Below are 14735 nucleotides of genomic sequence, written 5' to 3'. Positions count from 1 at the left end.
GGGTGGAAAAATGTTTGTGTGCCTAATAGTGGTGGTGGTGTTGAGATTAAAAAGTTGAAATAAATGAACAATGGTCTTCATGAAAAATGGATATGGAGGAATGATGTAGAGAATAATTCTCTTTGGAGAAGGATTATAAACCAAAAATCTAGTGGTGACACTAAGCCTTATATCTTAACTTGACAAAAAAAACTGTAGGGATGAGCTTATAGACTGGTGTTCTCAAAAACAATGCTCTTGCACGTGGACAATAATTTTGTCATTCATGTCAATAATACTAAAGATGTTGGTTTGGAAATAAAAATGGGTAAATAGTCAATCTCAGAAGGTTATATTTAGATATGTGTAAAATTTGTAAATTAAAAGATGTTACTATGCAAGAGGTGTATATAAATGAAAAGGGACGGAATCTGATTTTCGTAGGGCTATGAAAAATCTTGAGGTGGATGAGGTATCTAAGTTAATTCCTTAATTTCCATCCTTTAACTTGGACAATGGTGATGATCATAGAAGATTGGCTTTTCGAAGATATTTTCTTTGTCGAGAAGTGTTGCAAGGCTTTGAAGGATGGTATTTTTATTTCTTTCTCTCACAAAAGTGTGGAGTCCACAAATTATACATAAAGTTGTTTTTTATCTGGTGTCTCCATCATAATGTCGATCCAACTTTCAATATTGAGGAATTCAGAAGTGGTGAATGGGCACTTATTGTGCAAGAAAGATGTTGAATCTAATCACTATTTGTTCTTTCATTATCAGACTACTAGATCAGTTTGGTTATATTTTTTTGGAAATGTATAAATTGCAATGAGTTTCCCAACAGTCTGTCAGACATATGATATGGGAATATAACAACAAAATGGGTACTCACTTGTCTAGAAGAAGTGGATTATGGGATTTTTTTTTCATATTTACTATTTGGTGGACTATCTGGATTAAGAGAAAACAAAAAGGATTTTCAATGACAAGGAATATGAATGAGATCATTGATGTTGTTAAAATTTTCATGTTTAATTGGTATGTTCTAACTTATTTGAGGATAGTGCTTTGAATTTTATTTTTAGCAATTGGGTGTTGTTTTAGGCATTATGTAGGGATATAACTCTTATGTGAGAGTTTTGTATTTTTTTTTCTCAGTTCCATTATTTCCTTAACATCATAAATGTCTTTCCAATCTGTTGCCACTTTTGCGGTCAAAGAAAAAAAGGAAAAAGGAAAAAGAAGATCGTCTGGCATGCGTAAACATGATTTTGGTATAAAGTGTTGAAGAAATAGAGTAATTGAATTTTGGAACTATTTTAACCAAAAAGTCGGGTGACTTAAAAACATAATTATAAGAGAGTTTAGAAACCTTTCGTGAACTGTTCGTGAACTTTTCACGAAACATAATTATAAGAGAATTTAAAACATAATTAAACGGGTTTTGATGAAAACTGTTCGTGAACTGTCCGAAACAGTTTGTGAATATTTTGTCGTCTCCAAATTTAGAAACCTTTTGTTTTGAAAAGTTCACGAATTTTCAAAAAGAGTTTGTGTACTCAAGTAAAAAAGTGTCCAAAACACTCTTAAGTCAACCATTTCGCAAACTGAACAAATCAGTTCATTTAATATCGAGATAAAAAGTATCCAGTAACATCTCAATTACGACCAGTTCGTGTATGTGAGTTAATTAGAGAATAATTCATTAAGTCTTGTTATTTATAAGTTCCAAATTTGTGAACTAAGCAAATTAATTCGTGAACATAAAAAACTAATTTGATATCTCCTTACATTAGTGGAAAATGCAAAAAAAAAAAGTCTGCCTAAAAATCGTATAAAACGACTGCTTACGGGATCCCATATTGTAGTCTTATTTCCTGAAACGACTGGTCTTTGGAGCCCTATAAGTTTTTAAATTACGGCTTCCTCAAACAGTCGCATGCTAGTACTGATATACATAGTCTCACTGGATCATATTTTATAAAAAAAATAAAATAAATTGATTCAGCTGGATTCCAAAACTGACCCAGCTGAATCAAATAAAATAGCAATGAACAAGAAACTAAACTTCAATTTACATTCAAACACAACCTGAATTCTTAAGTTGAAATCATTCCCATTCAATTAAAGTTAGAATTCATTATATGTACAACGCACTGATCATAGCATGGATTCATAATCCGCAAAAAATTATAAACAAAACCTGAATAACCAATACAAGTTCAAAGTTTTCTTAAAGATAATTAAGTACAAAATAACAAAATGACAAACTATCTGATGAGAACTGAGCCGCACAACTCAGAATCGCATACTTGCAGCAAAAATAAGCTTGTGCATTAGTTTACAAACTAATTTCAACACGAGAAGAATGGACTATTCAGAGATAATAGAAAAAACAATGTGCAATTCCTTCACCATACATAGCATGACCTACGCATAAAAGGATTGTGTACAAGACTAATACAAGAGATGCTAGGGTATGCTAACAAGGGATTACTCTTTAAGTATTCTGAACAGCTTGATTCATAAAAAAATTCAACTAGAAGTTTGTACAAGTTAAATGTCCACCAACCATTAATTCATTCCGAGGTTTCAACTACTTGAAGATCCTTATGCGGAGAAATAAAAATTGCAGGTTCTTAAGACAAACATAAGAAATAAATGGAGCCAATGTGTACCTTGTTACCCCTGAACTTAGTCTAACATCTCTGGTTAACTATGCATGGATTACAAAAGTATGAACTTTGATAGTCCATGGCTGAGACAGAGTTTAAGTAATACATTGACAAAACAAATACAATTGCTTATACAAACTTGAACAACAGATAAACTCACCTTGTTAAGGAACAGGGTCTCCGACAATACAGTAAGGGTATTACTGCAAGTTTCATCATCTTCACAGAAAAATCATTTCATCTGGATTAAGCTTTCACGACTACAACCAAACTAAAGTAATCAGATCCTATATTCAAATGATCATAAGATAAAATCAAAATAGTTAACCTGGTAGAATCCAGTGGAACTGAACCCAAGACATAAATTGAGAAGGCCAGTAGACACGCCATTTAGGATACCAAAGCATTACAGTTTCGGTATCAATTGCCTTGGTCTCAAAAACATTGAATCTTCGTGCCACATGAAGTGTGCTTATTGTAACCATTAGATGCCAACTATTTAATGTTATAGCTGCAAATAAAAGAGAGGTTGAAGTTAAAAAGAATGAATCAGAAGATTTCAAGACACAAATACGTTGTAAATGTAAATCGATAATACATTAAAATATAACTGGGCCCGTGAAACTGAAATGCCTAATCCCCGTCATGTTGGAATCACACCAAAACTAGTGAGCATTCTACAGATCAAGAAATGTAATTTTTCGTAGGCGCTAATTTTGGGAGATAGGTCTGCACACTTTATTAGAAGTATAAACACTAAGATCTCGAATGCATACTTTATTAGAAGTATAAACACAAAAAAAAGATGAGCCAGACCACCTGAATAATCATGACAGCTGCGAATTGACCAAGCGACGAAAACAGCTGTACTTGAATCACTGGATCCTTCTTGTGTTAGAACATGTTTAGGTACCACCCAATAACCCAACCAAGCTCCAGCGAGCATAAGACAAACCAACAGACCGGTACAACTGCAATTTATTGGAAACAAGGAAAGCCATTACCAAGTGTTACTTAACTACTGGATCATGATCAATAAGCTTATATTAGCTATTTTATCCAACATTAGTATATTAATTCTACTTAGCATTCCACATGTTCATTCCATCCATATAAGAAGCAATCAATAACTCTGCTTTCATTTTTCAGGGGTTACAAGAATCCCCTATACTATGGAAAAATTGTAAGAAAAAAAATTAAAAATTAAAGAGTGCACAAGTGAAGGGAAGTTCATAAGCTAACTAAAAAACAAAATCCCTGACGTAATAACTACTTGCATTTGCAAACAGGTCTAGAATGAACAGAACAAAATATAAAGAAGCTTATGCATAAACACCACCATTGTGATAGAGTACTTGGAAGATCCATTCAGCACATTATTCCCCTTATCATCTAAAATTAGAAGGCAGGTTATAACTGCAATCTACTGTCCAAGTTCCAAGACGAACTAGAACAATGACATAAAAATTGCCAATGGACACATAGACGTTAAGTAATAACATAAAGCAGAGAAAACTTAGATAGAGGATTTTACATATCTTTGCTGACCCAATCTCCACAAGCACCGACTTTAATAAACCAGGTTAGTAACGAAGAAGAAAAGATCCAATTCCTACCTGGAGAAAGTGCTAAATATTTTCATTTTTCATTAAAAAAATTAGACTATGGTCACTAAATAATGACATATAGCATCCCCAGTCAGGCTTTTCAATTTTCAATCTTGTAACTGACAATTTGGGTACTTACTGGACAATAATTTCCAACTAATTCATTCGACCATTAATGACGAAAGAATAGCGATGCACCCGTTTTTTCTCAATATCTGTTATCAGTTTTTTCTCCCACCGGATACAACATTTGTGGTTAATCTTGCTAATAGAGTAGTGAGTATTGTTGTTATGTAAATGTTGGGGTTTCTAGAAGGGAAAATATTGAAATTTAAAAATGCAAAAAAACTAATAACAGAGAAGAAAGTAATTAGGTATTTCAATCTCACGGGTCCATTTATATCCTGCAAAAAAGTTCTTATCGAAGACCTTGCATAATGCAAGCCATGCAAACCTGCAAGTAATCGACCAAAGAAACACAAATCAAATCCAGTTTCTTTCTTCAAAATTCAAACTTTGCAAATAATTCAAATGAGAATTTCAGGGAAAGGTAAACGGCACGACATACTAGCATAGTTTCAACTTCTCACAGTACATATGCAATACATGAAGACAGTATACTCTGTAGATAGGATACAATGATCAACACAAAGTAGTTCAATTTCTAAAGCTATTAGGTATGATGTTATAACCAATCTCAAGAGAACCCACACAACAGACATCCAATCAATTAATCAAACAAGCATCCTATTGAAAATCTAACACACGAAGATATTCTCAACATACAAGCTTCATAGGATATAAATCTAAAGTCAATCTGGGCTAGTATTCTTGTCATTTTAGGATTAGAAATCATCATACATACAAACACAGATTTTCCAAAATTGATCACCATCTATTTTTAAGTGACCGCTATTAGGATGATCGACCTCATAGTCAAAGTTGGATAAAAACCACTAAAGATTTAACCAATAAATCCGGAATTCTTAACAGATCAAGCATCAACCATTCTGTATTCCTTCTTATGTTCTAAAAATGTTTAATTCACGATATAGAACCCAACCCATAAACAAATAATCATCTAGTATATCATTTTGTCACATCAAACATGCTCTTTCACCCAAAATCCTAATCTACCTATTCAATAAAACCCATAACGGAAAAGAAGATGAAAAGTTAAAAACCCATTCCAAAAATGAATCACTATTATAGACAATTAAAATCAATCAAAATTCCCAGATCTAAACTCTAAAAAAGCAAAAACTGATAAACTACAGAATCCCTAATTGGAGAAATTGAAATCAGATGAAGCAATAATCTGTATATACATTTTTAATTGTTAGGACATAGCCACCAGGAACACCTCCAATAATACCATCATCGACCGATTGCAGATAAGTTGTTAACTACAAAACCCTCAAAATTAAAATTAAAGATATTAGATGGTTGTAACAATCATAAACCAAGTAATACGAGAAAATGGAAAAAAATAAATTAGGGATTTAGTTTATCATTCACCTTCGAAGACGAAAAAGACGACCTCGAATAGATCTGTTGAGAGAATAGATTGATTTGATTTACTTGATTTTAGTAGATGCAAAGGGTTTTTCTGTGCTCTTCTCTAATGACTGATAGAGAATCATGATTGTTCTCCGATGGTTTCAGTAGAGGGTTTCTAGATTTATTTTTGTTCAGCAGGTTTGAAAGTAAATGAGGAGAGAAATAAAGGACCCGAAGATGATGGTACTCGATAGAAACAAGGCATGGGTTATTTCATCTACATGGCTGCCTCGATATCTGTTTCACAGAAACTCCAACTCTCGCAGTCGTAACACAAATCCCGCTGTCATCTCTTTCATTCATTAAATTATCCCCTCGCAATACGTCTTCCGGCGGAAGTGAATTTTGTTTTTCTGGTAATAGGACTACCTTTGACAGCCCGTTATAAAAGCCCATGGGAAGACGTTTTCCCAAGGCCCAATCAGACTTAAAAATCTTGTTTTCCACTAGTGTTATGAACTTAATTTATGCAATTGCGATATGTCGAACAATAAATTTCTCTCAACCTATTATGTGATAAGTTCAATATTGCTTGATGAATTTAAGATTTGAGTTTTACCGAGTAAGAGCTTGTACTGAGATTTCTTCTTTGCAATGTTCATCATAATACAAAAGTAATACGACATGTATTAGTAGCTAGAATGATAGATAATATGAGTAAGTAGGATAGTCAGTCTTCACATACATTTTTTGATGAAGTTTTCGTAGACGTCTCCATTATTCTTAAGACTTCAATATTCAAGGTCGATTGATGAATTCCAATATGCAACTACCATGCTCTGTACCAAATCCGAGACTAACCTTAGTAGACTAAAAATCAAGATGTAATTTTGATCACTAAATTTTATAACAAGCTTGACATACCAAAACATGATGCTCTAACGATAAATATTTACCAACAAACTATGTGTTATTTGCTTTATATTACAAGAACTCAATGGTGCATGTAAGCATATAAAAAAAACGCATTGGTACATCTAAAGTTGGGTAGTTAATATTTATTAGTGTAAAAAATAAATACGACTAAATCCATTGGAAGAATAAACAAAAACATAATAATTAGAAAATTTGAGGTTGCTTAAAAGTTTAAACAATCATATTACTAAATTTAACTAGTGATCCTATTTATAGGAAGTTACATAATTATCCGCTAGAAGTGTAAACCTAGTGCAATGAACAGAAAGAGTTTATTTCTATTTGGAAAATGAAACTAGTCAACAAGCATGTAATTTTTAGACTCGCACAAGTCATGCCACAAGTTCATAAATCAAGTTATCACGCATATGAGTGTGCAATAAGCTCATGATAAAAAGAATAAACAAATTAAAGGGAAAGATCTTTGGGATTTTCCTCGATATAGAAACTAAACTTGATAACATAAACGTGTCTAATTTTCATTTATATCTTATTAAGCACTGAATCTGTGAACCTTCTCTTTCGGCCATGATCACATTTTAGCAAGGAAAGTGAAACAAAAATGAAAGTAATGGTATTTCAAATATTTAACAACAACATAGTGTTTTAAATTTATCGGTCGGCATCCACTGCCACCAAGGATTTGTTTCTTTATCATTCTATTAATTTGATGGGCACGTTTGTTTTATGAGTAAGTGTATAATATAATGTGTTTTTCATAATTCTGTCATTAGTTACTTCAATTCTGATTGTTTAGTACTCTTTTAGTCTTCTTCGTCGATTAAAAGCTACTGTTTTTCGTGAGGTTGTTGAGGCAGTAAAAATATTTCATTCAAGGTTATGGATAATGCAGGAGATGAGTATATGAAATTGACTAAGAGTATCATGGTGAGGAGATTATAGTCATAGTACACCAGTCCCATCATTATTATGAGGAGGAGAAAGAAGACCAACAAGAGGATAATGAAATAAATAGTTAATCACGTCTTACTATGTATATGTTTCGAATTAAGGAAGGTGGCCAGGAATGAAGCTCTCTGGTTTTCCCCCGATGAAGAGGGGAGGGGTGTGCTCGTATGCGGTGTGTGCCACGAAAAATAAGGAGAGAAAAAGCGACGAATTTTGAAGTTCTATGTTAAGGCTGAAACAACAGATGGTATCACAAGAAATTATTCCGAATTCAAGAATCAAAATGGTTTTGATGATCATTATAAGAACGCAAAACCTGATTTCTCATAATTCGAATTGATTACTAGATTTGGTTATTATTCGCAAAAAATACGAGGAAAAGAATCCCCCATCAGATACAAGTAAAAAAAACTCATCAATTTTATATAATAATAAAAATTTAAGTTTGTCTAGTATAAAAATTCCCGAAAATTTATATACTAGTGCTTTAACTAAGCAATTAATATTAACATTAGCGAAGAATAAAGATGCCGAAAAAAAATTTCACTTAGCAGATGTGGATGCCTAGCGTAACTCTGCACCTACCTCCAATCCATTGGTGTACGTACCTAAAAAAAACTGATGAGCATGTCCGAACCCATAGATTCGATTCCAAATGCTCACCCCTATTCACTACCTACCCAACCTAACAAATACTATAATAAGTATGACTTCGGCCATATCCATAAGATATATTAATGAAAACCAATATCTGAACATCTAACTTGGGATGATGCCAGGACTGATGATGGTGGAGGCAGAAACTTACCTACTTATTGAGCCAGTTGTTTAGGGGAGACAAATAAGGAGTCAGCTAAGTTGCATGGACAATCGCCAATCTTGCTATAGGCTATATATGACCTTGCCTCTTACCCTAAATATTATAAAAAGAGGTAAGATAGTAATTAGGTGTTGTTTGACGAATCCCAAATAATAAATCAAAAAAGTTGGGTTGGGTGGAAAAATGTTTGTGTGCCTAATAGTGGTGGTGGTGTTGAGATTAAAAGTTGAAATAAATGAACAATGGTCTTCATGAAAAATGGATATGGAGGAATGATGTAGAGAATAATTCTCTTTGGAGAATTATAAACCAAAAATCTAGTGGTGACACTAAGCCTTATATCTTAACTTGACAAAAAAAACTGTAGGGATGAGCTTATAGACTGGTGTTCTCAAAAACAATGCTCTTGCACGTGGACAATAATTTTGTCATTCATGTCAATAATACTAAAGATGTTGGTTTGGAATAAAAATGGGTAAATAGTCAATCTCAGAAGGTTATATGATATGTGTAAAATTTGTAAATTAAAAGATGTTACTATGCAAGAGGTGTATATAAATGAAAGGGACGGAATCTGATTTTCGTAGGGCTATGAAAAATCTTGAGGTGGATGAGGTATCTAAGTTAATTCCTTAATTTCCATCCTTTAACTTGGACAATGGTGATGATCATAGAAGATTGGCTTTTCGAAGATATTTTCTTTGTCGAGAAGTGTTGCAAGGCTTTGAAGGATGGTATTTTTATTTCTTTCTCTCACAAAAGTCTGTGGAGTCCACAAATTATACATAAAGTTGTTTTTTATCTGGTGTCTCCATCATAATGTCGATCCAACTTTCAATATTGAGGAATTCAGAAGTGGTGAATGGGCACTTATTGTGCAAGAAAGATGTTGAATCTAATCACTATTTGTTCTTTCATTATCAGACTACTAGATCAGTTTGGTTATATTTTTTTGGAAATGTATAAATTGCAATGAGTTTCCCAACAGTCTGTCAGACATATGATATGGGAATATAACAACAAAATGGGTACTCACTTGTCTAGAAGAAGTGGATTATGGGATTTTTTTTTCATATTTACTATTTGGTGGACTATCTGGATTAAGAGAAAACAAAAAGGATTTTCAATGACAAGGAATATGAATGAGATCATTGATGTTGTTAAAATTTTCATGTTTAATTGGTATGTTCTAACTTATTTGAGGATAGTGCTTTGAATTTTATTTTTAGCAATTGGGTGTTGTTTTAGGCATTATGTAGGGATATAACTCTTATGTGAGAGTTTTGTATTTTTTTTTCTCAGTTCCATTATTTCCTTAACATCATAAATGTCTTTCCAATCTGTTGCCACTTTTGCGGTCAAAGAAAAAAAGGAAAAAGGAAAAAGAAGATCGTCTGGCATGCGTAAACATGATTTTGGTATAAAGTGTTGAAGAAATAGAGTAATTGAATTTTGGAACTATTTTAACCAAAAAGTCGGGTGACTTAAAAACATAATTATAAGAGAGTTTAGAAACCTTTCGTGAACTGTTCGTGAACTTTTCACGAAACATAATTTATAAGAGAATTTAAAACATAATTAAACGGGTTTTGATGAAAACTGTTCGTGAACTGTCCGAAACAGTTTGTGAATATTTTGTCGTCTCCAAATTTAGAAACCTTTTGTTTTGAAAAGTTCACGAATTTTCAAAAAGAGTTTGTGTACTCAAGTAAAAAAGTGTCCAAAACACTCTTAAGTCAACCATTTCGCAAACTGAACAAATCAGTTCATTTAATATCGAGATAAAAAGTATCCAGTAACATCTCAATTACGACCAGTTCGTGTATGTGAGTTAATTAGAGAATAATTCATTAAGTCTTGTTATTTATAAGTTCCAAATTTGTGAACTAAGCAAATTAATTCGTGAACATAAAAACTAATTTGATATCTCCTTACATTAGTGGAAAATGCAAAAAAAAAAGTCTGCCTAAAAATCGTATAAAACGACTGCTTACGGGATCCCATATTGTAGTCTTATTTCCTGAAACGACTGGTCTTTGGAGCCCTATAAGTTTTTAAATTACGGCTTCCTCAAACAGTCGCATGCTAGTACTGATATACATAGTCTCACTGGATCATATTTTATAAAAAAAATAAAATAAATTGATTCAGCTGGATTCCAAAACTGACCCAGCTGAATCAAATAAAATAGCAATGAACAAGAAACTAAACTTCAATTTACATTCAAACACAACCTGAATTCTTAAGTTGAAATCATTCCCATTCAATTAAAGTTAGAATTCATTATATGTACAACGCACTGATCATAGCATGGATTCATAATCCGCAAAAAATTATAAACAAAACCTGAATAACCAATACAAGTTCAAAGTTTTCTTAAAGATAATTAAGTACAAAATAACAAAATGACAAACTATCTGATGAGAACTGAGCCGCACAACTCAGAATCGCATACTTGCAGCAAAATAAGCTTGTGCATTAGTTTACAAACTAATTTCAACACGAGAAGAATGGACTATTCAGAGATAATAGAAAAAACAATGTGCAATTCCTTCACCATACATAGCATGACCTACGCATAAAAGGATTGTGTACAAGACTAATACAAGAGATGCTAGGGTATGCTAACAAGGGATTACTCTTTAAGTATTCTGAACAGCTTGATTCATAAAAAAATTCAACTAGAAGTTTGTACAAGTTAAATGTCCACCAACCATTAATTCATTCCGAGGTTTCAACTACTTGAAGATCCTTATGCGGAGAAATAAAAATTGCAGGTTCTTAAGACAAACATAAGAAAATAAATGGAGCCAATGTGTACCTTGTTACCCCTGAACTTAGTCTAACATCTCTGGTTAACTATGCATGGATTACAAAAGTATGAACTTTGATAGTCCATGGCTGAGACAGAGTTTAAGTAATACATTGACAAAACAAATACAATTGCTTATACAAACTTGAACAACAGATAAACTCACCTTGTTAAGGAACAGGGTCTCCGACAATACAGTAAGGGTATTACTGCAAGTTTCATCATCTTCACAGAAAAATCATTTCATCTGGATTAAGCTTTCACGACTACAACCAAACTAAAGTAATCAGATCCTATATTCAAATGATCATAAGATAAAATCAAAATAGTTAACCTGGTAGAATCCAGTGGAACTGAACCCAAGACATAAATTGAGAAGGCCAGTAGACACGCCATTTAGGATACCAAAGCATTACAGTTTCGGTATCAATTGCCTTGGTCTCAAAAACATTGAATCTTCGTGCCACATGAAGTGTGCTTATTGTAACCATTAGATGCCAACTATTTAATGTTATAGCTGCAAATAAAAGAGAGGTTGAAGTTAAAAAGAATGAATCAGAAGATTTCAAGACACAAATACGTTGTAAATGTAAATCGATAATACATTAAAAATAACTGGGCCCGTGAAACTGAAATGCCTAATCCCCGTCATGTTGGAATCACACCAAAACTAGTGAGCATTCTACAGATCAAGAAATGTAATTTTTCGTAGGCGCTAATTTTGGGAGATAGGTCTGCACACTTTATTAGAAGTATAAACACTAAGATCTCGAATGCATACTTTATTAGAAGTATAAACACAAAAAAAAGATGAGCCAGACCACCTGAATAATCATGACAGCTGCGAATTGACCAAGCGACGAAAACAGCTGTACTTGAATCACTGGATCCTTCTTGTGTTAGAACATGTTTAGGTACCACCCAATAACCCAACCAAGCTCCAGCGAGCATAAGACAAACCAACAGACCGGTACAACTGCAATTTATTGGAAACAAGGAAAGCCATTACCAAGTGTTACTTAACTACTGGATCATGATCAATAAGCTTATATTAGCTATTTTATCCAACATTAGTATATTAATTCTACTTAGCATTCCACATGTTCATTCCATCCATATAAGAAGCAATCAATAACTCTGCTTTCATTTTTCAGGGGTTACAAGAATCCCCTATACTATGGAAAAATTGTAAGAAAAAAAATTAAAAATTAAAGAGTGCACAAGTGAAGGGAAGTTCATAAGCTAACTAAAAAACAAAATCCCTGACGTAATAACTACTTGCATTTGCAAACAGGTCTAGAATGAACAGAACAAAATATAAAGAAGCTTATGCATAAACACCACCATTGTGATAGAGTACTTGGAAGATCCATTCAGCACATTATTCCCCTTATCATCTAAAATTAGAAGGCAGGTTATAACTGCAATCTACTGTCCAAGTTCCAAGACGAACTAGAACAATGACATAAAAATTGCCAATGGACACATAGACGTTAAGTAATAACATAAAGCAGAGAAAACTTAGATAGAGGATTTTACATATCTTTGCTGACCCAATCTCCACAAGCACCGACTTTAATAAACCAGGTTAGTAACGAAGAAGAAAAGATCCAATTCCTACCTGGAGAAAGTGCTAAATATTTTCATTTTTCATTAAAAAATTAGACTATGGTCACTAAATAATGACATATAGCATCCCCAGTCAGGCTTTTCAATTTTCAATCTTGTAACTGACAATTTGGGTACTTACTGGACAATAATTTCCAACTAATTCATTCGACCATTAATGACGAAAGAATAGCGATGCACCCGTTTTTTCTCAATATCTGTTATCAGTTTTTTCTCCCACCGGATACAACATTTGTGGTTAATCTTGCTAATAGAGTAGTGAGTATTGTTGTTATGTAAATGTTGGGGTTTCTAGAAGGGAAAATATTGAAATTTAAAAATGCAAAAAAACTAATAACAGAGAAGAAGTAATTAGGTATTTCAATCTCACGGGTCCATTTATATCCTGCAAAAAAGTTCTTATCGAAGACCTTGCATAATGCAAGCCATGCAAACCTGCAAGTAATCGACCAAAGAAACACAAATCAAATCCAGTTTCTTTCTTCAAAATTCAAACTTTGCAAATAATTCAAATGAGAATTTCAGGGAAAGGTAAACGGCACGACATACTAGCATAGTTTCAACTTCTCACAGTACATATGCAATACATGAAGACAGTATACTCTGTAGATAGGATACAATGATCAACACAAAGTAGTTCAATTTCTAAAGCTATTAGGTATGATGTTATAACCAATCTCAAGAGAACCCACACAACAGACATCCAATCAATCAAACAAGCATCCTATTGAAAATCTAACACACGAAGATATTCTCAACATACAAGCTTCATAGGATATCTAAAGTCAATCTGGGCTAGTATTCTTGTCATTTTAGGATTAGATCATACATACAAACACAGATTTTCCAAAATTGATCACCATCTATTTTTAAGTGACCGCTATGGATGATCGACCTCATAGTCAAAGTTGGATAAAAACCACTAAAGATTTAACCAATAAATCCGGAATTCTTAACAGATCAAGCATCAACCATTCTGTATTCCTTCTTATGTTCTAAAAATGTTTAATTCACGATATAGAACCCAACCCATAAACAAATAATCATAGTATATCATTTTGTCACATCAAACATGCTCTTTCACCCAAAATCCTAATCTACCTATTCAATAAAACCCATAACGGAAAAGAAGATGAAAAGTTAAAAACCCATTCCAAAATGAATCACTATTATAGACAATTAAAATCAATCAAAATTCCCAGATCTAAACTCTAAAAAAGCAAAAACTGATAAACTACAGAATCCCTAATTGGAGAAATTGAAATCAGATGAAGCAATAATCTGTATATACATTTTTAATTGTTAGGACATAGCCACCAGGAACACCTCCAATAATACCATCATCGACCGATTGCAGATAAGTTGTTAACTACAAAACCCTCAAAATTAAAATTAAAGATATTAGATGGTTGTAACAATCATAAACCAAGTAATACGAGAAAATGGAAAAAAATAAATTAGGGATTTAGTTTATCATTCACCTTCGAAGACGAAAAAGACGACCTCGAATAGATCTGTTGAGAGAATAGATTGATTTGATTTACTTGATTTTAGTAGATGCAAAGGGTTTTTCTGTGCTCTTCTCTAATGACTGATAGAGAATCATGATTGTTCTCCGATGGTTTCAGTAGAGGGTTTCTAGATTTATTTTTGTTCAGCAGGTTTGAAAGTAAATGAGGAGAGAAATAAAGGACCCGAAGATGATGGTACTCGATAGAAACAAGGCATGGGTTATTTCATCTACATGGCTGCCTCGATATCTGTTTCACAGAAACTCCAACTCTCGCAGTCGTAACACAAATCCCGCTGTCATCTCTTTCATTCATTAAA

The 14735-nt window shown here is 33.0% G+C and overlaps 2 protein-coding genes across 14 annotated transcripts; both read right to left on the bottom strand.

Moving 5' to 3' along the window:
- Window positions 1-2703: 2703 nt before the first annotated feature.
- Window positions 2704-6127, bottom strand: LOC113286941. Of its 6 annotated transcripts, none has more exons than XM_026535591.1 (7): window positions 5779-6127; window positions 5589-5676; window positions 4650-4714; window positions 4188-4269; window positions 3473-3624; window positions 2982-3164; window positions 2704-2872 (listed from the first exon to the last, which is right to left on the bottom strand). In XM_026535591.1, coding segments are annotated over exons 2-7 (651 nt in total). In that variant the 5' UTR covers window positions 5591-5676; window positions 5779-6127; the 3' UTR covers window positions 2704-2705. The 6 variants fall into 6 exon arrangements, 3 of the variants coding, with proteins under 3 accessions (XP_026391376.1, XP_026391375.1, XP_026391377.1); XM_026535590.1 differs by having other exon boundaries at window positions 5589-5666; XR_003329594.1 differs by having other exon boundaries at window positions 2704-3164; window positions 4400-4714; window positions 5589-5666.
- A 5205-nt stretch (window positions 6128-11332) lies between these two features.
- On the bottom strand, window positions 11333-14735 carry LOC113286940. 8 transcript variants are annotated; one of them, XM_026535587.1, is made up of 7 exons: window positions 14387-14735; window positions 14197-14284; window positions 13276-13340; window positions 12816-12897; window positions 12101-12252; window positions 11611-11793; window positions 11333-11501 (listed from the first exon to the last, which is right to left on the bottom strand). In XM_026535587.1, coding segments are annotated over exons 2-7 (651 nt in total). In that variant the 5' UTR covers window positions 14199-14284; window positions 14387-14735; the 3' UTR covers window positions 11333-11334. The 8 variants fall into 8 exon arrangements, 3 of the variants coding, with proteins under 3 accessions (XP_026391372.1, XP_026391371.1, XP_026391373.1); XM_026535586.1 differs by having other exon boundaries at window positions 14197-14274; XM_026535588.1 differs by lacking the exon at window positions 12816-12897 and having other exon boundaries at window positions 14197-14274.

This window comes from Papaver somniferum, chromosome 6 (genome assembly GCF_003573695.1).
Source record: "Papaver somniferum cultivar HN1 chromosome 6, ASM357369v1, whole genome shotgun sequence".
Lineage (NCBI taxonomy): Eukaryota > Viridiplantae > Streptophyta > Magnoliopsida > Ranunculales > Papaveraceae > Papaver > Papaver somniferum.
The sequence above is the reverse complement of the archived record's forward strand: the minus strand, read 5'-3'. Positions and strand labels throughout refer to the sequence as shown.